The sequence below is a fragment of the Corvus kubaryi genome, unplaced genomic scaffold (genome assembly GCF_017639235.1).
Source record: "Corvus kubaryi isolate FWS band 111438036 unplaced genomic scaffold, C.kubaryi_AGA036_p1.0 74, whole genome shotgun sequence".
Classification (NCBI taxonomy): Eukaryota; Metazoa; Chordata; class Aves; order Passeriformes; family Corvidae; genus Corvus; species Corvus kubaryi.
Genome location: NW_024582061.1, coordinates 11,356,380 through 11,378,072, shown reverse-complemented (window position 1 = coordinate 11,378,072; position 21,693 = coordinate 11,356,380). Strand labels below are relative to the sequence as shown.

Sequence of the window (21,693 nt, the reverse complement as noted above, 5' to 3'; positions counted from 1 at the left end):
TAGGTATATAGCTCAGCTTACCATGTGAAAACTATACTAGAGCATTTCTGTGTGTAAACACCTCTGACTTTTGTGTTTATTTAAAGAATAACTCACAAAATAGCATATCTCAAAAATGTACCTGACATCCAAAACAGTGTAAAAATATTTCATGGACTCATAATGCAACATTATTGTGCCATAACTACCAAGACTCCAAACAACTGAGGCTTATACTCTATCATGAGAAAAAAGCATTAGTAGAAACAATTCAGATGAAATTCAATTGTACTTAAAAGAGAATGAAATGTAAAAAAAAAAAACCAAAAACAAACCAAAAACCTAAGAAAAACAAACAAACCCCCAACAACAACAAAAAAACTTAAATAAAAATTGACATTATTGGAAAAAAAAAAAAAAACAGGTGACAAACAGTAAATTATTTGGATTTTGACAAAGTGCCAATTTACTGAACACTTGCCCTGCAAAAAAGGAATTGTGGTAGAGTTGGTTTCATTCTTCTTATATCTCCACAACAGCAGCATGTCAACTCTCATCACGCAAATTGACTCAGATGATTCAGCTCAGTAAGAGAACCTGGACTGACATGTGGAACACAACTACATCATCAATAGGATCCATGAACAAAATTGATAATATTCCTTTAACTTAGCCCGACCCCTTTCATACAATAGCAAAGAAAAGAACTGCTGCTCCTCTCAAACACCAGCTGTGGTCAGTCTTAGAATTGCTGTGTACCATCCAGAACACTCACTGCCCTTTAGGGGGCTTCATCCACCAATGGTTCCAGCACCATTGCTAAAGGACTTTCAAGAGTCAACATTTCTAAAAAAGTGTTAGTGCCCTAGTGTTAGTTATGCAAAACAAATTACCTCAGCACTATCAAAACGATATGAACAGTAATGGTGAAGAGTAGAAATCACAGGAATTTTAGCAGGCATGCACTGGAGAGCCAGCTTCAAAGCCTCTCACAGACATCCTGGGCTCAAATGAAGCTCAAAATTGCAGTTGCACCTCCTGCTCTTTTCCTGTATTTTTTTCTTGGCTGAAATCCTCTCATCTGCCTGCAAAGGAAAGAGGCCCTGTCTTTCTTATCCTCTTTATTGTTCTCATAAGGAAGCTCCTGCTGTTGGTTGGTTACAGAACAATTGACTGTGGCTTGTCCACAACAGTTTTGTGGACTTCCCTCAGAAATGCAGATTTTTACATGAAAACAGAATATTTCAGTATCACCTCTGGTTTTTTCCTTAATTAAGATGCTACTACTGCTTGCGGAATCTTCCTTCCTCTTTTCCTCCTTCCACTTTATTGATTAATTGGGCATCATTAACAGACTTACATATGGACAGTTTTGCAAAAGGTCCTTCAGAAGAAGAAACTTAGTTGTTAATTTGTTTTGAACAGTTCAGTTAATTCTAAACATAGCCTATTGGCAAATTATTCCTACAAGAATAGACCATTTTATACAACAAAAATAATTCTAAAAAAGGACAGACACAGTAACCAATATGCTTATCACTAACTTTGCTAGAAGAAACTATGCATAAATTGTTCTCTTCTGCTGCTGCACAATTCCTTAAGAAATATTTACATTTCTATGCACTTCCTGCAAATGAAATTCTGAAATGCCTTTCAAAACAAACAGCAGAAAACATTTTGAAGTCTTTCCAACTATGATATTAATTTATAACACAAACAAATGTAACATTTCATTCTATAAATACACATAACTATAATTCAACAGACGACTGAAATGGATATCCTGGATCTTGGGCAGAAATTTGGTAAAAGTCATCTCATTTGTGGGGTTTCACCCCCACCCTTTTTTTGTACATTCTCCTGACAAATTTATAGAACGTAAGTTTAAAGTTCTCCAAATATTTAGAGCTGTGCTTCTGCACAAGTCCAGATCTGTCCTGTTATATGCAGAATTGAGCCTATTTCATGGTAAATCAATTTACTGATTCTAGGTGACTACCAATTCAGCAGGAGGAACAACAACACAGTGCCAGGCATGAGTCTTAATTTCCTACAGTCAATAATGAAGTGTGCTAATTACCTCTTATCTGCCCTGTGAACTGCTGATACACTCTTTCCATTATTAGCACAGAGAATCTCCACTTTAACACCTGCTTGTTGGGTTTGGTGGGAGGGGTTTGGAACTAAAACACTGAGGTATTTAGATAGACTAATACACAAGAAGGGATTAGTATTTTCACAACTCAGACTAAAATACAGCTGTTTGTATAAAATGTACAAGATTCAAACTAAAAATAAAACAAACAAACCAACCTCCACAAATCATCTTTTAAAATCAGAAGTAGCAAGCCACTGGGCAAATTAACATTGACCAATTATTTTTGTGCTATTTTAAGATTCAATAAAATGATTTATTAAGGTTGCTTAAATAGCTTCTCTTGCATTGTGAAGTTTTTCAATTCTGATATTAGAAAATAATTGACTTTATACAATACATACCTGCTTTATTTATTCTTCAGTCAATACTAGGCATTAGGTTCAAGGCTTTGTACATGGCAGTTACAGTAGTTACAAGACTAAATGATACTATTACAATCGTTATGTACCGCATTCCTAGAAGAATTCAAAATGAGTATAAGAGAAATTCCAGGCATGTTATCACCTAGATTTTATTTACTTCCATATACCACAGGAGATTTCAGATGTTAAGAGTTCATATTTTGTTGTAACTAGATGCAAAGTAGAAGCTAGAAGAATTTCTCAAAATAATTGTTATTGTTCTGAAAGCAGTACTGGGTTAATGTTTTCTATTTAAGAAAAATAAAAAAAAGTCACGAATAATGGTAAAATATAGAGGCTGATGTATCAGAACATTTTACATTTTTACTAAAATTGAAAGTTGCAGGATGAAGAAATAGAAGTGTAGATATCAGAGTGCTAGGATCCCCCAAGGCATTATGAAGAGCTGTACACAACACACATTGCAAATCTGCAGGTGTACAAATGTTTTCTGCCTGTTCAGAGCAGTTGATAAGTCACTGAATTAATTTACAGACACGTGCTCTGGATTTCTTGATAGCCTAGTTAGAAGTTTCTACTCATCACTAGAATCACCTTGGATCTTCAACAAACCTTAAAAATGAATAACTAGTTCAAGAAACAGTAGAAGATCCTGGGGCAAGTACCACAAGTTTGCCCTGACTTCGTATTCTTTCACAGACATCAGCTTGTGTCTCATAGTAGACAATTAGATAGATGCTGTAAATGGACTTTGTGAATGACCCAGGTCAGTTGTACTCATTGTAGCTGTGCTTTGTATTAAATGACAGAGGCATTTGCAAGTGAGCCCCATGTGAGATGCTGCACACTTGTGGGTGCCAGAGCTTCAGAGAAGCAGACGCTCCAGCCATCTACCCAATTACTGGGTTGATAGCTTGTTCTCCAACCTTTAATTGACAGACCAACATATAAGAAGTAAACCTTGCTGCCAACACAGCTCCAAAGCACTCCTCCTGTTCTGCCAAGGCTGAGCTAAATGAAAAGTACCTGGAACAGCATACATGGCTTTTGCTTTATTAATTGAACAAAACTGTACAAATACTTAATGTGAGGGAGAAATACAAATTAGCAAACAGAGATTGGATGAGAAGTATTAAACCATGTACAATCAACTCTCAAATTTGTCTCCTCTGTAGCCAGGCAATTAAAGTCAACGAAAACACTTCAATTGCCAAGAGGCAAGTACAGGCTCTATAGCAAGGAAATGAAAATAATAAGAAGAAACAATTCTGTTTGTGAGAGAGGCTTTGCCCGGAAAGGATTAAATGCACTTTCTTCATTTGGAGAAAAGTGGGCACACCAAAAATTTTCCTTAGTCAAAATTTGCTTAGTCCAGCATGACATTTTCCTATGAAACATCTTACCAAGAAGTTACTTTGGCAAGGTAGGTGGTTTTCCAGGAAGTTAGCAGTGAACAGTGGCGAATTCCCTAGTGCTTTGCCTTGAATGGCAGCATGCTTAGTGCCCTGCACTAACCTAAAGGAAAAAACAAACATGAAGTACCAGCTAAGAGGCACACAGCCACTGAATGTGTGGTTTCCATCACTGACATTAAGAGATTAACTAAATTTCAGCTGGCCCTATTTGCTTTCCAGATAACGCAAAAAACCCCAAACCAAAACAAAGAAAACCAGCCAACAACAAAAAACCCAGACCCAGACAACAACAAAATGACAGTATGCAGACACCTCTACCTTTTCTTCCACAGGATAATAGACACATTTCACTTTTTAAATGAAAAACTGAAGTTTAGTTTTCTTTCTACATTCTTAGCAATCATATTTGACTATGTTATATTTCTGGCTGAGAAGAGTCCACTTTTGGTAAGAAAATACAGGCAAACATAGTTAATTAGGAATTAATAAATATTTCTAGTCATTAACTCTGTATAATGCAACTTGACATAATAGACATGAAAATACAAATTAATTATTTCAACTTTAACACAGTAGCAGTCTAAGCTATCATCAAATTTCAAGAATTTCAGCTCTTTAGTGAATCCAGTTTTGATCAAAAGAGATGATACATCACACCTTTGCAACAATCCTGCTTACTTATGTAGATGAGTTCTTCTTTGTAAATTGCCTTAATCAGAGGTAAGGCTTTATAAACAACACAAATGGACATTACTTTTTCTGGTTTTCTGTGAACTTTGTTATACTAATCCACCAAAAGGAACTAATCTGTTCTAAAAGCATACAAAGAAACAAATTATCCATGACAAAGAAATGGTTTAGTTCTAAACAGCTGGGATTAGATGGATTATTGAAAAGGTTACTCTTTAATATGAGTCATTTTAAAAGAATGAACTCATCAGCCATTGAAGTAGTTTCCATTCAACCTGTAGAATATATAAAGCGTGCCATTCCAGAAATGGAAAACAATTATTTACCACTGGAAAAGGTTTCTTAGAATTTGAGAAGTACCAAACCTCTCAAGCGTTAAATAACTAAAAATGTGCATCACATCATACATCCTAATTCTCTCTCTTCTCTCTCTTTTTTCTCAAGGTCTTCTACTCTCTGTTTCAAAATCTCTGCAAGAAGTAGAAGATGAAGATATGTTGCTAGCAGCATTAAATCTAGGAAAAACTCTACAAAATGGAGATAAAACTATGAACAGGGGAGTGATACCTTTGCTGAAGCACTACAAGACTGAAGACAGCACTGTTTTCAATGAAAAGAATGCTGGAAACACGAAGTTTTTGGTGAGTTCAGCTATACATTTTGGCTTAATTGTAAAATTGAAACTCATTTATACCCTTTTAGAAAGCAAGTACAATGATTTAAAGCAATAACCATGTAAATATACAAAAAATATCAGTTTAACATAACATAGCCAAGAAAAAAATTCAACTCTATGTATCTAATGCCAAGATTCTAAATGCGTAACTTGGACAGTTGAATGAAATCTGATTTTTACCGATAGTAGCCAAAACTTGGAGGATGGGCAGGGGGGGAACCTATATTTATATTTGATGCATGTCCCTATATGCAGCAACAGGTTTTTAACTTTGCCAAACATGACACTCACTATTTAATTATGTCCATTAAACCATTTTGGCCAAAGATGTAAAGGAGACATTACTTTCAAGATATGATCTTGAAACAAAGAATACCTGCACTGTTGAAGTATAAAGTACCAAATGTGAACACAACTCACTTTAAAGATAAACCTCTTGTCTTCCCTCAAAACAGGACAGAGGTTCCAGACATGATTTCTTCAACCATGTTATGCCAAACAACTTAGGTAGAAAACAACTACCTTATCCTGCACTGAAGGGAGCCATGGCTTTTCCAGCTGACACTGAAATTCAAAATATTCAGTCAACACAGGAAAGAGAGACCACAGATGAAGAAAATTCAGCTAAATTCCCTATAGGAAGAAGAGATTTTGACAGTAAATATATTTTATTTTTACACAAAAGATTATTTCATTCTGGTAAATTACAGTGCAATGTCAATATAGCAATTTGATAAAGGTTCATTTAGAACCTCCATGTCTGTTATGATTCGGTGCACAGGGGAGGGAGCGTTTGTTAAATAAATATTTCCAGAGGCCATAAGAATTCTAGTTCTTTGATGATATAAACTTTCAGACTCTTATTATTTCTCCTGTAGTCCTCAGGTGTATGCTGGGAAGAGTCTATCGACCTTGTTGGCAAGTGTGAAAACTACTGATCTCCACCATATTCTTTGAAGATTAAACATTTTATTCTGAATTTAATGTAATTTGAAGTTACTGAGTGTTAGTGTGGTTGTACATACGCATAAAAAAAAATTTCCCATCAAATTGTAGAGGGATACATAATTCATTACCAAAAATAAGTGTAATTATTAACAATGTATTATTACTAAAAAATAAAAGACTTCAGCATAATCCAGACTTGTAAGCAGTTGTCTAATACAATACACAAGATACTTTCAATTATTTACATATGAAAGGAAGTAATTCATGAATTTCACCTGTTTTCTTGCAAAATTTTACAACTGTCAACATACCATGTACGTGAAAACAAAAACTTAGAGCTGAAAAAAGCGCGTTAATTTTGCCTGACCAGCAATCAACTTATTCTTACTTGCAGTTTTGGTCTGTTTTCTTTTTTTAACAATTTTGCTGTCCAAGTCCTTCTGAGAGCTGTTTGAAGTCTTAAGTCTTTTAGTATTTTTTTGCAAAGATGGTTCACTTTCCTTGTCAGAGATTATTTTGTCGTTATTCAAATCCATCTGTTCATTCTCGGAGTTCTTGTTCCTTGGCTGACAACTCAGCTTTCCCATTTCTGTATAACTTCTAGTCTGGTGAACACTTTCAGAAATAGTTCCAAGCACTGGTACATCAAGACATGAATTTGTACCTTCTGTCATGTAAGAATATCAAAAACATATGTGAAGAAATAAAAAGTTACCTGAGAATATACATCCTTTTTCTATAAGGACTACCATGTTATTTTTTTTCTTTTAAATCAAAACTAATGTATTACCAATAAAACTAAGCTACGCTGGTCATTGCTATTACATTTGCTATGTGTTCATAAGTGCATTGCCAATTTAAAATTACACTGCTCAAAACATGTGATAACTGACTTAAGGAAGTGGATTTATAACTTTAAGATATTGGAAGAGAGGGTTAAAGGGCATAGAAATTTTATATATTGTATAGTTTATACTGCAGTAAAACAAATTTTCCCCCCAATTAATGGCAAAAATACAGATTTGACTCGGATTACTTTTGTAGAATAACAACAAATATGTCATATATGCAACATATATATTTTTTTTTACCTCAAGATAGCATCAACAAATTTTTCAAACATTTCTATTTTCAAAGCACTGACATTACAGTTTTATTGCAAAAAGATTTAACTGGCATATGAGACATTGAGAACAATGAGATGTTTTTGTTCTTTTTGTTGAAAACATTTATACTGAGTTCTACTAAAGGCTTTTTGGACAGCATTTAAAATATTACCTATCACATTTATTTATTCAACCCTACCACAGCTTACCTGTGCATTTTCCATCTTTTGAACGTTGCTTTGGTACAGGATGTTTGCAGGTTGGAATTGCATGGGAATGCTGACCACTCATTTCACTCAAATCATTTTTATATGTACAGGCAAACTGGGATTTAATTGAAGACTGCTTCATCTGCAAATACCAATCTGCAATTAGCTTTTATTATTTACAGAAGAGAAAGACAACACCTGCAAGACTAGTAAAATAATAAGCTTTCCCATTCTTCTCACAGAAAAATGGATATGCTCACATTAAAAAAGAAAATTAAGTATTCATTTACAAAGTGTAAGGGCTTTCAAGGATAATCATTTACTATTCTATTAGAAGTCCTAAAATAATTAAAAAATCTCTTCTTCATCTCTTTCAGAAAGTTACACATTAACTCTCTCAGAGCTCCAGCTTAAAGTTTTCTCTCTTAAGTTAGGCCTTAGTCTTCTGATAGACTCCACTGTTTTGAGTAGGTGTCATAGCTACCACAGTCAATTTCCATACTTCTATAGGTCATCATCTATATTTACACCTGAAAGGGAAATATAAAGTGCTATTTCAGATTTCCCATTTATTCACAAAACAAAGCCATTTCACCATTGAATGCCAATGTCTAACTCCAGATTTGTCAAAGCACACTCATTTAGCTCAAGTCACAGGTAAAATTTCCTCAGCTTATTCTTAAGTTACAGTTTCATATCACCTGAGAATTTCAGGTCAAGCTTTGTACTTCCCATACCATTGATCATAAATGATATAGATTCTGCAAGACAAATTCTGCCCCCACTTTCATCTGAAAGTGCACTGGATTATACAAATTACATTGAAAGATGTAGCACAAAGCAGATAATTACAATACATTTGGATTTTTAGCTAATAATTTTAACACAACAAAGGCAAATTTAAATCAATTCGAGCTGAACATGTGCAATAGCAAAAACATCAGAGAAAAGAACAAGCAATAAACACTGTTACAAAATAAATATTGCTATACAAATAGATACCAGGAGTGATTTTGTTGAATAAGAGGTTTACAGCCACTTTTCTGATTGAAAGGTTTGCATTATGCAAGTCTACTTTTCTTCTTAGCACAAGCAAGATTAAAACTCACAGTTCAGATTTGACCCTCAGAGATATAATTTTCTTCTAACTCAAATTCTCAGATTTAGAAGGGAAGAAAATAATGTTTCCAGAAGCTGCCTTTCACAGAGAACTTCATCCACAAAATTCAGTCACAATTTATGCCACTTTCATCACATCCTGCTTTCACACACATACATAACAGACTCAAGCTTATCACTGACATGCAATCTAGTTATCTCTTCATGGTACTGCTGTTGGCCAGGTGAACACACTGGTCTATTTGGAAAAAAAATATCCCATTCATTTACAGAAACATAGTTGTTCTTTCTGGTTTAACATGCCTGGACATACATGGTTTTACTTTAATCCTCAGTATTCCCTTCAGGAGTCAAAAAGGCCAAATTTTCCCTGTTGTCCATCATTCTTAAACTTCAATTTATCTGGGCCAGATTACAGACTGAGACAACATGGAAAGAAAAGCAGATTTAACAGGGCAAACTAGCAAGCCTGACTCTCAACAACTCAAATCTCTTTCAAGTGTTAATCTACTTTGTACTTAAAATATTTACCACAAAATAAGACTATATACATAGACATTTCAAGGTTTGTGTGCTTCAAGATTAAGCCTCAGCTCACTGACTCTAAGTAGAATCATAGAATATGCTGAGCTGGAAGGGACCCACAAGGATCATCGAGTCCAACCCCTGGCCCTGCACAGGACAGCCCCAAGAATCACACCATGTGCCAGAGAGCATTATCCAAAGACTTCTTGAACTCTGTCAAGCCTGGTGCTGTCACCACTGCACTGGGAGCCCGTTCCAGTGCCCAGTCAACATTCAGGCGAACATCATTTTCCTAATATCCAACCTAACCCCCTTAAAAAGCTTCATGCCATTCCCTCATGTCCTATTGCTGGTCGCCTGAGAGATCAGTGTCTGCACCTCTTCTTCCCCTTGTGAGGAAGCTGTAGACTGTATGTCATTAACTTTATACTCTTTTCAGAAAGTGTTTTGAAGTATAGAGCAGCTGTCTAGTTTAAATTTAATCAACATCATATTGTACAATTACAATATTAAGAAAATAAAGGGTTGCATCTCCTTTAAGCTTCAGGTTACTGTAATATGAATGAAAATATTTTCCAGTACTTGATATGTTTCTGAAAAACTTCATCTAAATCCTTTAAAAATTCCTCAATTCTCAATTATTGTTCAATAAATGAGACACATCAAAAATTATGCAATACCTTGAACAGCTTTCTATCACATTCATATTGCAAGAGGCAAATAAGCTACAATTTTGCTAAGCTGATGAATCTGTAATAAATACAGCATTAAAAACAAAATTTGAGCAAGAAAGTCTGATAGCTACCATTCTATAACCAACAATAAATGCAGTTATTTTTTTATTAACAACAGTGTTTCTTTTTTACCACTCCCATCTGACACTTCACTAATTCAGTTTGTAGGGACAGAAAATGTGGAGTCAAAGGACAGAAGTCAAGCTCAAATACTGAAAAACAGCATAAACTCATCTGTGTTTCAACTCCACTGAAGCTTGAAATATGTCTGTATTGCATCACCTACCATTCAGGCATTTGCAAACAGTACACAAACCTCTACCAAACCAGACTGTTGATGCTAGAAGTAATCTAGGGGGCATATGTATAGTGTAAGACAACTTGTTGAAGCAGTCAAACATTTCAACTAGTCTGGGAATGTATATTCACTAGTATAAAGAACTGTATTACATTGGGTGAAGTAGCAATAAGCAAATTTTAACAGCCTGAAGGCAGCACAAAGGATCACAAGTCTAGCGCTGAATTAGGAAGTAGAGCTTCACTGGAATGTTTTTAAGAAGAAAGATCAACCTAAAATTTACTTGAAGCACACAATGAAGCCTGTCAACAGCTTGAAAAAGCTCTCAGGAAAAGAGCTCTTAGAGTTCTTTTAAATTAAATTCCATAAAATTCACTGCTTTAAGAGCACCACTCCAGTGACCCACAGCTCAGGGAGAGAAAAAAGGTTGGGAGATCACTTTGCTAACTGAGTAGCTGCACACGAAGGGCATACAACAAACGCAGCCTTACTATGCCCCCTTTCCTCTTCAAAAGCAAGTGGGATGTTGCTCTTATTCCCATAAGAAGAAAGAAATTCTGCTTCATTTCAGAAAAAAAAAAGGTTCACTGTTTTCACTCTTCAGCTGCAAGAAGGTAGGAGAGAATTACAACTGGTTCAGCATAAGTAGGTCAATCAGAAGTCCTAATAAGCAGATAAAGCAGTACATTCTCCCACCTTGACATCTGTATCTCGAGAAATTTTTCAGTTGGTCAAGATGCCCATATAAAACATTCACTTTTATGTGAAATATTAATGGTGCATGCTCTATTTATTTCTAAAAGTCAGATTATAATCTGTTCCAGATCTCCTTCCAGCATCTGCATACAGACAGTACTGCCAATATTTAGTCACTAAGAATGTTGAGATTTGGTTTTTATACACTGGAATGGCATAATAGAATTTGAAAACCTACATCAGTAACAACAAACACATGTTTTTATTTTCTAGCCAAACAACTAGAGTACTATCTGGAAGAAAAGAAGAGATAAAAAGAAATTTATTTTCTCCACCTTTACCCTTTTCCTTTTAGAAAAAAAATCTTCAAGGAAAGTTGAAAGAAGGAGTTGAAAAAGGGAAGAGAGTACAAAGGGAAGAGTAACAAAACAATAAATGATCTTTCCCAAACCCATGGCATGTTATTAAAAAAATATCCTGGATAGCTCAGGTAGTGGCAAGCTTTTATTGTACTGAAACAATCACTTTTTTTTTTAGTGTGATATTGTACCAGCCTTTTGCTATCCCAAAATAACCTGCTACTGTTTTGAGAACATAAACCTCAAATCACCTAATTATTGGCTTTCAAACAAAACTCACAGCTATGGATCCTAAATAAAGTAGTTTAGGGGTTTTGTAGAAATAAAAATGGTATTTTCTACACAAATGTGGTTTATCAACCGACCCCAAGTCTTTCTTCAGATTTTGTACTGAACTTAAAACCTTTTCCTTCCCTTCACTTCTCTAATAAACTATCAGTCAATTTTGGTGTTCTCCTTAATTATACTCTCCTTAATTATATATAATTATACTTTGGAAATAAATATTTCTTGCAATGACAGATGAGACTACTACCTGAAGAAGATTGTTTTCTTTATTACTATGACTCTTCTGTTCACAATTACAGTGGGCATACAAGAAAACTCTTGATAACTTCCTGTTCATAGTTTTCCAAGTCACAGTTTATTTGTACTGGAATCACAAACAGGCAAAACAATTCTCTCAAGTAACAGCATTTAGAGAACTAAGCAATGAAAAATAACAGCAGTGCATGAAGCTAGATATTAAGTCATTTTATAGAGACATGAAAAAGTCACATGAGAAAGGCAGACCAGGATTTTTGCTTTGTGGAGCTTTTTTCTTGGAAGGATTTCTATACACAGTAAAATTACAATGAACTTCAAGCATGCCAAGATTTGTTAGAGTTCTTAAGCCACAAATTCTTCTTAAAACTAAAACTGCAGCTATGTTCCCAATTGGAGGGAAATAGTGCCTCATATAGGAAAGGTTGTCTCCGGTTACATTAAGAAAAAAACACACCAAACTACTGAAAGTTCTTGCAGCTGTTTCAGGGTAAGTCTGTTAACAATACAGCAGGATTTCTAAAACAAAATATTAAAAGGCTAAAATAATCTTAACTTTACAAAAAAATATCTGTTACACTCTCATATATGGCATGCTTACAGCCTAATAACTTTGGTTCGTCTCTTAACTCCTAAAGTTCTCGGTTTCACTCATTAGTGAAATCCCATTAGTTCAGGAACAGTACTTCACCTACAACTTGAAAGTCTCATTAATATTTTGCAGTGCAGAAGAAAGATGAAAATCTTATTATGCAACATTTTTGTTGTCCTAAGTTGCTCTTCAGCCTAAACAAGGCAGGTTATTGTAACAGCCTGTTCATTCCCCTCTCACACCACTAAGCAGGGTTTTAACAATGCGTTGAAATCAATAAAATAACTAGTCGAAGAAACAGGGTATCTACTCATTTCATAGAAATAGAAATATGATTCAAAAAAGCAGACATAAGGCTGGACAAACCCTTTTCAGAAAAAATAATTTTCTCCTGTCCAATTAAGCTTCTTACATATTTCTGTAAAGCAGAGGAGTGGTAAGGACAGCTGACAAGAGACATAACTTAATACGTGTTCCACAGACCTTTCTGAATTAAAGACTCCTTCTACAAAATACCATTCACCAGAAGACACTTGACTTAAGCAATAGATAAACTTGAAACTAAATTGTCTCCCAAAGCAAGACCAAGTTTCATATCGTTATTCTTACCTACTTCTGCTAGAGGAAATGAAACAATACAACATGCTTGTTCCCCAGACTTCTTTCTCATCAAGCAATACGAGCAACACTTTTGCTTGTGAACAAATGCCATTATAGCTAGGTGATCTTTCTGTGTTTCTTCCAGTATTTAATGAGGATTGAGAGACAAAAAATATTTCTTTGTCATTCACTGTTGCCAGGAGTTTGTTTTGGCACAATGGAAATATCCACAAGATTTATTTTATTTCTGAACACCAATTGCAGTTCATAGCTACCTGTTTACTTTATCCACTGTCCTTATTTTTAGATACTAAAACACACACGTGTGATGATGTATCCTAGGTCCAAATATTATCAAACTGCATTCCTCCACACAATTCCACAGAAGCTGAGAGATCAGTTCCTCTTAAGGAAAGAGAGGGCACAACAGCTTTTTTTTCTCTCTTACTTTTTTACAAATTTATTTTTAATTCAGGTGTTTCTCTTTTTTCTTTCTAGATTTTACTGAATTTCTTCATTTAACACATCCATATTGATGGGACTCAGCATACAGCCAAACTAATCACCACTACTGTGTTTTTCATCCCTTCTCAAATATCATGGAAAAGGTAACTTTTATGGGACAAGTCCTAATGAAACATCATTAATTTATACTATAGACTAACCACCTAACACCTATCAGAGGCAGCATGGTAAAAAGGTCCTTCGGGCAACTTTTTTGAACTAAAGCTACCATCACATATATGGCAAAAGCAACTTCGCTGAAGGATCACAGATATTGAGAAGAAACATCATATTGCTATTCCCTTATTCAAAAAGCAAATATCTGGTACCTCTTCGGAATCAATTCCTAACATGAGTGCAGTATGCATAACAAAATTTGTAACTGTGAATTTTACAAGCAACCTGTACACATTTCAAGATGGTTGCATGGAATAACAATGGAGACTGACACTCACTGTAAGAAGGTGGCAACTATTACTACAGTACTTGAGATCTGCAGTCATGGACAAGGAATTCTTTGTGCTATGTGCCATACAGTAAGGACCAAACAAAAATTATTTCTACCAAGAGACATTACAATCCTAGACAAGAAATATATGGATTCATAGAGAAAGGAACTGAAATGAGTCACTGTAGTGGGCATTTATCTCAACAAAAAGCACTACTAAGGTTTGGGGAAAGGTTGATTTAAAGGTACTGAAAAAGGTTTGAAAGGAGTTTAATGAGTTCTGCAGATAGCTATAGGAAATCCCTTCAGCCATAAGAAACCGTGTAAAAGACAGCTAAAAGGATTCATCTGAAAATTAACAAATGAACAACAAAGACTAGTATTGCAGGCTGAATATAAGCAAGGACAGAGCAAAGCAGCAAATCAGAAAAAAATCACTGGATTCAGACAGGCTAAAACAAGTAGTTTATATGTACCACAACTTAAATGAACAGACTGAGATGCGAACAGTAGGATAGCATCTAGTGTCTAATCACTTTGATAAGAATTTTTTGGATAGCAATCTCAGTGAAGAAAGGTAGGCGAAAGTTGCAACTACCAAATCCAAGAAAAACACACAGCAGCACTTCAAAAAGTAAAATGGACACCTAATAGGTTACACTTGAGTAGACACAGAGACAGAAAAAAATTCCAGAAGTGTCGTGGAGTGAAAATATAACACATACAATACCTAACATGTACAGTACCTTCTTCAGTGTTAAATATACCAGGAAAGACAGACTTACCACCTCAAGATCAAGAGCTGGCTATCCACAGAATAGTATAGAATTGACAAAAGATGTCAGTTTTGACACAAGAACACTAAGGTCACTCTAGATCTGTGAATTGTTGATAGCTGAAGTTGTTTGTAGATGTATGCAGCCACAAAGAAAGTACAGAAAGAGAAGAGAAAGATAGGGGACTTAATTTCTTCATAACAAAAAAAAAAGAATATGGAGGAGTAGAAACATGCAAATTAAACTGTAGAAATTGTTAGAAAACTAGAGAGAAAAAACCCAAAAATAACATGAAAGATCAACATTTTAAGAAAGAAGTAGGATTTTATATGAGAGGGTGGAATTCAAATATGAATGGCAGAGAACTGAGTTTTAGTTATAGAAGTCAGCAGTTGTTTGGCACCAACCATTTTAGTTGACTCATATTTTTGCTTGTTTCTGTCAAAAACTTGTCAAACCAGCAAATGTCTCAAATGTGACAGGTAATTACTTTTAGATAATAATTTTTGCACTTTGATACTGAACACAGCTCTTGCATCCAATTACAAAACTTCCATTAATATAAGGGAATGATGTATCTCAACATTTTATGCACACACCATGATACGTTTTTGCTATTTGATGAGTAAAGCTGCAATTTAAATATGTTGTTTACATAAAATTAGAGAAGAGCCTTTATCAATTTTTCATAATTTGCCTATGAGTTTTAAACTAAATTTCACCCTAATTAGTGCATGTATCCAAAATGCCCATCATTGATCCAATCCACAAAAAAGGACTCAGAATGAAGTTGGAGCATATTTAAAATGCATGCTGAAAACACTGACAGTGCTATTCATTTCAATGTCTTTCTACTTCTTAGGCATGCACTGTGTGTTCAAGCTTATCTAGTGTCCAGTGACAGAAAGATATTTTCCATTGTGCTGTTCTAGAACCAGTTCTGATGACTTAAAACACCTCTTCCTTATATACTAATTAGATTTGTGTTTTTACATATTGTCAGGACAAAGTTTGCAAAAAACATTATGCCACTACTTTTATTTAGCTTTCTGTTGAAATACAGCAGAAGACAAACTCTGCTTCCATCCATAGTCTCAACATTCAAGTCTAGCAATTTTAAGGAGAAATACTATGTAAAATGAAGTACACTGAAAGACAGCAGTTTTCAGAAATATTGTTCTTTTGAATAGAGCCCCTCACAATACCAACACGCTCTTGTAAAGTTCCATTTCATCTACAAAAAGCAAACATTAGTATCTTTATTTTACTGTTCACAAAGCAATGTTATGGAAATGTCCTCAGATTGATACAAACAAAAAGCATCAAAAGAAAAAAAGCATTGAAAATGTCATTATTACACCTTTTCAATGTCTGTTTTATCAAAACTAAAATCAGGTGAGAGTATTCAGTTTTCTCTGTTTTCTGATAGCTTGGTTTGTTTCTATGGTCCTGAAATACACAGATAGGTAAATGAACAGAGAGATTAACCCACTAAGAAATCTTCATTAGGAAGTACTTTAAAGTTTAAAGCCTCTTTTTTCTGGAGTTTTAGATATTTCTATTCATATTACAGTACTGCTCTAGTTGGGCCAATTACTGCAAGTTAATCACAATTACATTTCTTCAGCTATGGGGTAAAAATCTCAAATATCTGGCTGAAATGTAATGCTGCTATTTTTATTTTATCACTATTATTACAATGCCTCTATAGTGGCATAGCAATTACTACAGAGTACCTTAATTACTTTTTCATCCATAGATTTCAGAATACGTTGTCTAAGAGGTTTTGGAGAAGATCCATCGGATCGTGCCGGAGAGCTACATTAAAAAGAGATAAGTATTTAGAACATGTAAAAGCAATTAGTTAATAAAAGTTTTTGCCATACCAAGTTCCTCAGAAACAGGAAGGCAAATATCTTCACTCTCCAAGCTTTACTTTGATTTCTACCTTCCTAAAGAACCACGTACATTGTGACAACTGAAGAGAGCATAAAGAAACCAAACCAACAGTTCCAATTTCTGGTACTCATTTTGCAGTATATTTCCAATACTGTAGCTCTGCAGACACAGTATTATTAGTAGTAGTAATGCTGGTGATGAACTTCTAAGCCACCATTCTACTTACACCCCCATGAACAGCATCAGATTGATATTCAGTATAATTTTCCTCCTATTTGCAGACTTCTCAATAGAAATATTCACACAAAATGTTTCCACTCTTACATGCTATTATGTAACTAGTTATGTACATCAACGAAAAAATTTGATGCTTATGATGAAAAAAAAATTAATTATACACATAAAGGGGGATTTTTTGGTCTTGCAATAAGAACTAAGCTATGCTTTCGTAAATGATTACTTCTCTCTTTAAGCTCATGGCAGATCAATGTGCATATGAGGACAGGTTTTTCATTAATAATTCATTCTTTATTTACCTCAATTCATCCAATTTTTTTCATAAATAAAATTTGGTTTCTTTAGTTTGCTCTTTATTTTATTTCTAATTGTCTGTGGTGCAAAATTTGTGCCAGCCTTGCAATGGTTCTCCTATTTTAATTGCCAAAATATGTATGTTCAAAATAGCTTCATCATGTTACTGTCTACACTATTGTTCTGGTTCATGAATCCTCTTTTTAACCCATAGTGTCAAAATTCTTAGCATCCTGTTCTTTCAACAACTGAAGATTCCTCAGGACCAGTGACCAAATAAATCATCACTGCTTCTTCAGTGCATGGATAGGGGAGTTTCCTTGTCAGTGCCCAGAGAAATGGGTTTTCAAGAGTCCTTCATAAAGTCTGCGTGGCCCAGAAATGTACACTCTCAAAAAGTCCATGCTACAAAAGTATCTTGAAGATACAGAAAATGCAAATGAAGACTTAGAAAACCCTTGAAAACTCAAAACTGTTCTAAAATTGCTTTCCTTTTACACCTAATCTCACAGCAGACAGCGCTGTGTTTATTTGCTTCGTCTAAGTAACATCAATGCTTTGTTAGACACTCAGATCCCTTAAAAAATCCAAACAAACTAACAGAACAAAAGCAACCTCCTAAAACTCACCTGAAAAGTGTCAAAACAGAGGTGATACCAAATAAATTTAAACTTTCATTGTCACATAACAGATCCGCTTTGTTCTGGGTAGGAGGACTGACAGCTTCTTCATCCAGAAGAACTAGCAAGACCTTTACAGTATCTCTGCCACAATATGCAGTGCCATGATTTATGGAATGCAATTTTGGCTGCAAGTAAATAAAAAGGAACATAAAATGGCAAAGTTCAACAAGCCAGGCCAATAGCTCACCTCCAAAATCAATCCACATCAGCACAACATGTGAGAACCCCCTCCTTCCCTTTTCCAGTAAGCATTTATGGGGAACTTCTCCATGGGAAAGTTTCTCATCCCAAGCAATTAGTAGAGTTTAGATCACTTCCAGCTACAGGTATACACTGATGAGCAAGTCACATAGAAAAATATACAAATCTATGCTGAAACTGTGCAGCAGAAATGAGCATTCTATGTTCTGGTACACAAACACTTTCTGGTGAAGTCCAACCAGTCTGACAAACAATCTGCTAAAGCTGTTGGTTACAAGCAAGATTTCCATCAGGATTTGACAACAGAGGTACTTGGCACAATTTCCTGTTGTTTGGGTGAGTTCCTCATGATTTTCCCCAAGAATAAAGAATTCCTTAAAGAAAAAAACCAATCCACATCTGGAAGTGCTCAATACAACAGTCAGCAGTACAGATGGAGAAATCCAGAGCCACTGTGGGACTTTACAAATTGAAAGTTTGCTGTAATTTTCTTTAAAGGTACTAGGAATTCCATGGAGAAATTTAGGGCTTAATATACAGTGGTAGTTTTAAAAAACTATAGGCTCTCTTATTTACTAATACACAGAAACATTGAACGCCCTGACTTTATTCTGAAGGGCAAGACAAGCAATGAACTGCATTTATCTAATCAGTTAACTGCTTTTAAACACAGTCTTGAAAAGATCAAATTCTATTTTTCTCTCTATTTGATTACATCAATTAGTGTATGTAGCTTTCAAGAAACCATAGCAACACATGTCAGTCAGCTACTATAAGTTATAATCAATAGCTAGAAATAGCAATTACAGAAATGGCTGTTACTTGGCTTTACAGAATTGGCCTATTTCAGTACCATTTAATTTCCTCAAATTTTATTCTGAGTCTCTTCAGTCATTACATCACCATAGCATAGATTAAATGTCATGTGTGCCATTGTGAATTTATCTTAATGAAAAAAGTAAAAATTTGGCATCATCTTGACTGATGATACACAAAGGAAAAAAAATCTTTAGAAATAACTCAGAAATCTCAAGTACTACAACATCAGAGACTCAACTCTGTGTACTAACCATGGACAAAAGTCCAGGGCAAAGTAAGAATTCCAGGTAAGACAACAAAAAGATCTCGGAAAGACAAAAAAAAATCTTGTTTATAAATAAGCTTAAAATTACAAATCAAAAATTTTTTTAAAATAAAATAGTTGCCCAGTCTTTCAAGAGTAGTGACCATTAGCTACTCCAGACTATTCTGCTTAGTTGCATCCAGAAACACCAGCCAGATTCCATTTACTGCAGTAATTTTCTTAGGAAGAAATTAATCATAATTCCTATTAGTCACTCATGCAGGCTTCAACACAAAGTAGTGCTTCCTGCTGCATAAAGTAATAACTTTTCCTGGAGCTCTAGATTCTTATAAACCAGGTATTTGCAGGAAAACTGAGCAATGATGGAAGAAAACTGCCACTGCCAGGAGAAAAGCAAATATTTTTCTAATGAAGTTACTCTTTTCAGGTACGTTTTATGAGGAAACAGCCTTACTGGGAGCTAGTGGAGGTATAATTTTCGCCTCTATACTTATTTTAAATTTGCACTCAAAGAAATGATTCAATCTCTTACATAGGAAAAAAACCCTAACATCCTATTGAACCAGAACTTATACTGAATTTAGATTTTTTCTGAAAAATTATAGCATCATGGGGTTACTCTATTAAGTGAAATCAAAACCAAACCTCCAAGATCTATGTAAAAATCTGAACAAAGCATTAATCTTTGCTGTCCTGAGATCTTAATAGAACAATACAGATGTTCTAATTTTTTATAGAGTTCAAATTAATTTGGAAAACTTATGGGACCTTTTCAATTTTGCTTTCTTTTTCCATTACAAATGGCAACCTATCCCTCTATATGTTTAGTAAAGTGTTCTTCCACACCAAGGTCCATTTGATATCACTATCTTAACATTTTTCTAAGTTCCCTTTCCCACCCCTCATCTCTGTGAATCATCTGTTTAAGGATAATTGTTAAAATAGACCTTCATCACAATCTTCACAGACTTCATTTACATCAACAAAAAGAATTCCCCACACCAAAACCAAAATAACAAACAATGCTGACAAAGGCAAGCAATTTACACATATTCTATCTCTCATCCCTTCACAATTAAAAAAAAAATAAGTTTCCTCACACTTAGTCTGTTCTCTATGAATGTTCAGTCTACATTTTGGTCGTTACCTCTCTCAACTACTGTCCTTATCTCTAATTCCTCAGGCCCCACAAAGGACTGCAGTGGTTGACCCTAGTTAGCTGCCAGGTGCTCGCCAAGCTGCTCTGTCCTTCCTCCTCCTAAATAGGACAGGAAGTGAAAAAATGTTGAAAAAAGCTCATGGGGCCAAAATGAGGACAGGTTGTTCACTTACCAATTACCACCATAGGCAAAACAAACTTGACTTTATGAAATCAATGTAATTTATTGCCATTTAATCATAATGGGACCACATCCTTCTTCCCAGACTCTACATCACTCACAACTTTTCCACCTCCTTCTCTCAAGTGGCACAGGGGGATGGGGAATGAGGACTGCAGTCAGTTCCTAACACTTTTGTCCCTTCTGTTTCTTCTTCCTTACATTCTTACTCTACTCCTCTATGTGGGATACCTTCCATGGGACACAGCCCTTCACAAACCTCACCACTACAGGTCCTCCCCACAGGCTGCAGTTCAACAACTGCTCCAGTGCGGGTGATTTCCACGGGGTGCAGCCCTTCAGGAACAGGCTGCTCCCGAGTAGGACACCTATGAGGTTGCAGGTCCCACCAGAAAATCTGCTTCTGCAAGGAATTCTCTCCATGGGCTGTAATTCCTGGCAAGAACCTCAGCCCATAAACCCACTGCAGCACTGGATTTGTGAAGTCAAGTGCCACAGGCACATCCAGACAAGTCATCTCCAATGGCTCTCGTTACATCCATACTGTGGGGAGTATGGATGTAAAGTGGGGAGTACGGATGTACCGTGGGGAGTACGGAGAAAAGGTTTAGCTTAACACCCACCATCTTCTGCTGTGCACCCAAGTGTCCTCACTGAAAAAAACAACAGCAGAATCTGCCCATCCCCAAGTAGGTGGGGTGTTCCAGCAATAACTGACTCAAGAATTGACAAAAAACCTCAATATAGAACCACAGACTCACAAAACTGAGTTCATAAACTGCCCTCAGGTGCCCATCTTGAGAAAAATATTAACTCCACTCTGCTCTCAACAGGATAAGGTATTTATCCACATTCCTACCATCATCAGGATACAAACATCTTTGCTATCTTCTGCCTCAACAAGGATACTGGTAAACACTTCTATGAGTTGTCAGACTATGAGCTTCTGGAGAACGGTAAGAAACAAGCATCATTTTGGAAAAGCAATGGTGAATTTCTCTGAAGAATGAAGTTTCAATAAAATGCTTTTACCTGGCTTATAATGATCTACATGATTTTTCTAAATTTTATTGGTAACACAAGTAGCTAAATGAAGACAGAAGTGATGATATTTATAATTTTTTCAGATAAGAAAGAAACAAATAGAAGGATATAAAAGGGAAACAGGGAAATACAGTGAAGAAATATTCATAGCACACAGGAAAATGAGAATGAAAT

General features: G+C 35.3%; 2 protein-coding genes across 5 annotated transcripts in view; one reads left to right on the top strand and one right to left on the bottom strand.

Moving 5' to 3' along the window:
- The first annotated feature begins 4,936 nt into the window (after positions 1 to 4,936).
- Positions 4,937 to 6,390, top strand: PMCH (pro-melanin concentrating hormone). Of its 2 annotated transcripts, XM_042050850.1 has the most exons (3): positions 4,937 to 5,245; positions 5,736 to 5,937; positions 6,159 to 6,390. In XM_042050850.1, exons 1-3 carry the CDS (start codon positions 4,994 to 4,996, stop codon positions 6,206 to 6,208), a joined length of 504 nt encoding a protein of 167 aa, XP_041906784.1. In that variant the 5' UTR covers positions 4,937 to 4,993; the 3' UTR covers positions 6,209 to 6,390. The 2 variants fall into 2 exon arrangements, with proteins under 2 accessions (XP_041906784.1, XP_041906783.1); XM_042050849.1 differs by having other exon boundaries at positions 5,736 to 6,390.
- LOC121675397 (PARP1 binding protein) overlaps positions 6,230 to 21,693 on the bottom strand; it is a 41,760-nt gene continuing 26,296 nt past the window's right edge. For 2 of the 3 annotated variants that reach the window (XM_042050843.1, XM_042050844.1), the window contains exons 8-11: positions 17,797 to 17,975; positions 16,474 to 16,555; positions 7,544 to 7,685; positions 6,230 to 6,895 (exon numbers count right to left, since the gene is read on the bottom strand). In XM_042050843.1, coding sequence (XP_041906777.1) covers positions 6,561 to 6,895; positions 7,544 to 7,685; positions 16,474 to 16,555; positions 17,797 to 17,975 — 738 coding nt within the window. In that variant the 3' untranslated portion in view covers positions 6,230 to 6,560. The remainder of the gene's footprint in view (positions 6,896 to 7,543; positions 7,686 to 16,473; positions 16,556 to 17,796; positions 17,976 to 21,693) is intronic. The other variant, XM_042050845.1, reaches the window with a different exon arrangement.

Excerpts from the sequence above, each read along its gene's own strand:
- PMCH (XM_042050849.1), top strand. The coding sequence starts at position 4,994 with ATGTGCATCACATCATACATCCTAATTCTCTCTCTTCTCTCTCTTTTT. Across the intron at positions 5,246-5,735 it reads CTGGAAACACGAAGTTTTTG|GACAGAGGTTCCAGACATGA; the intron begins GTGAGTTCAGCT and ends CCCTCAAAACAG.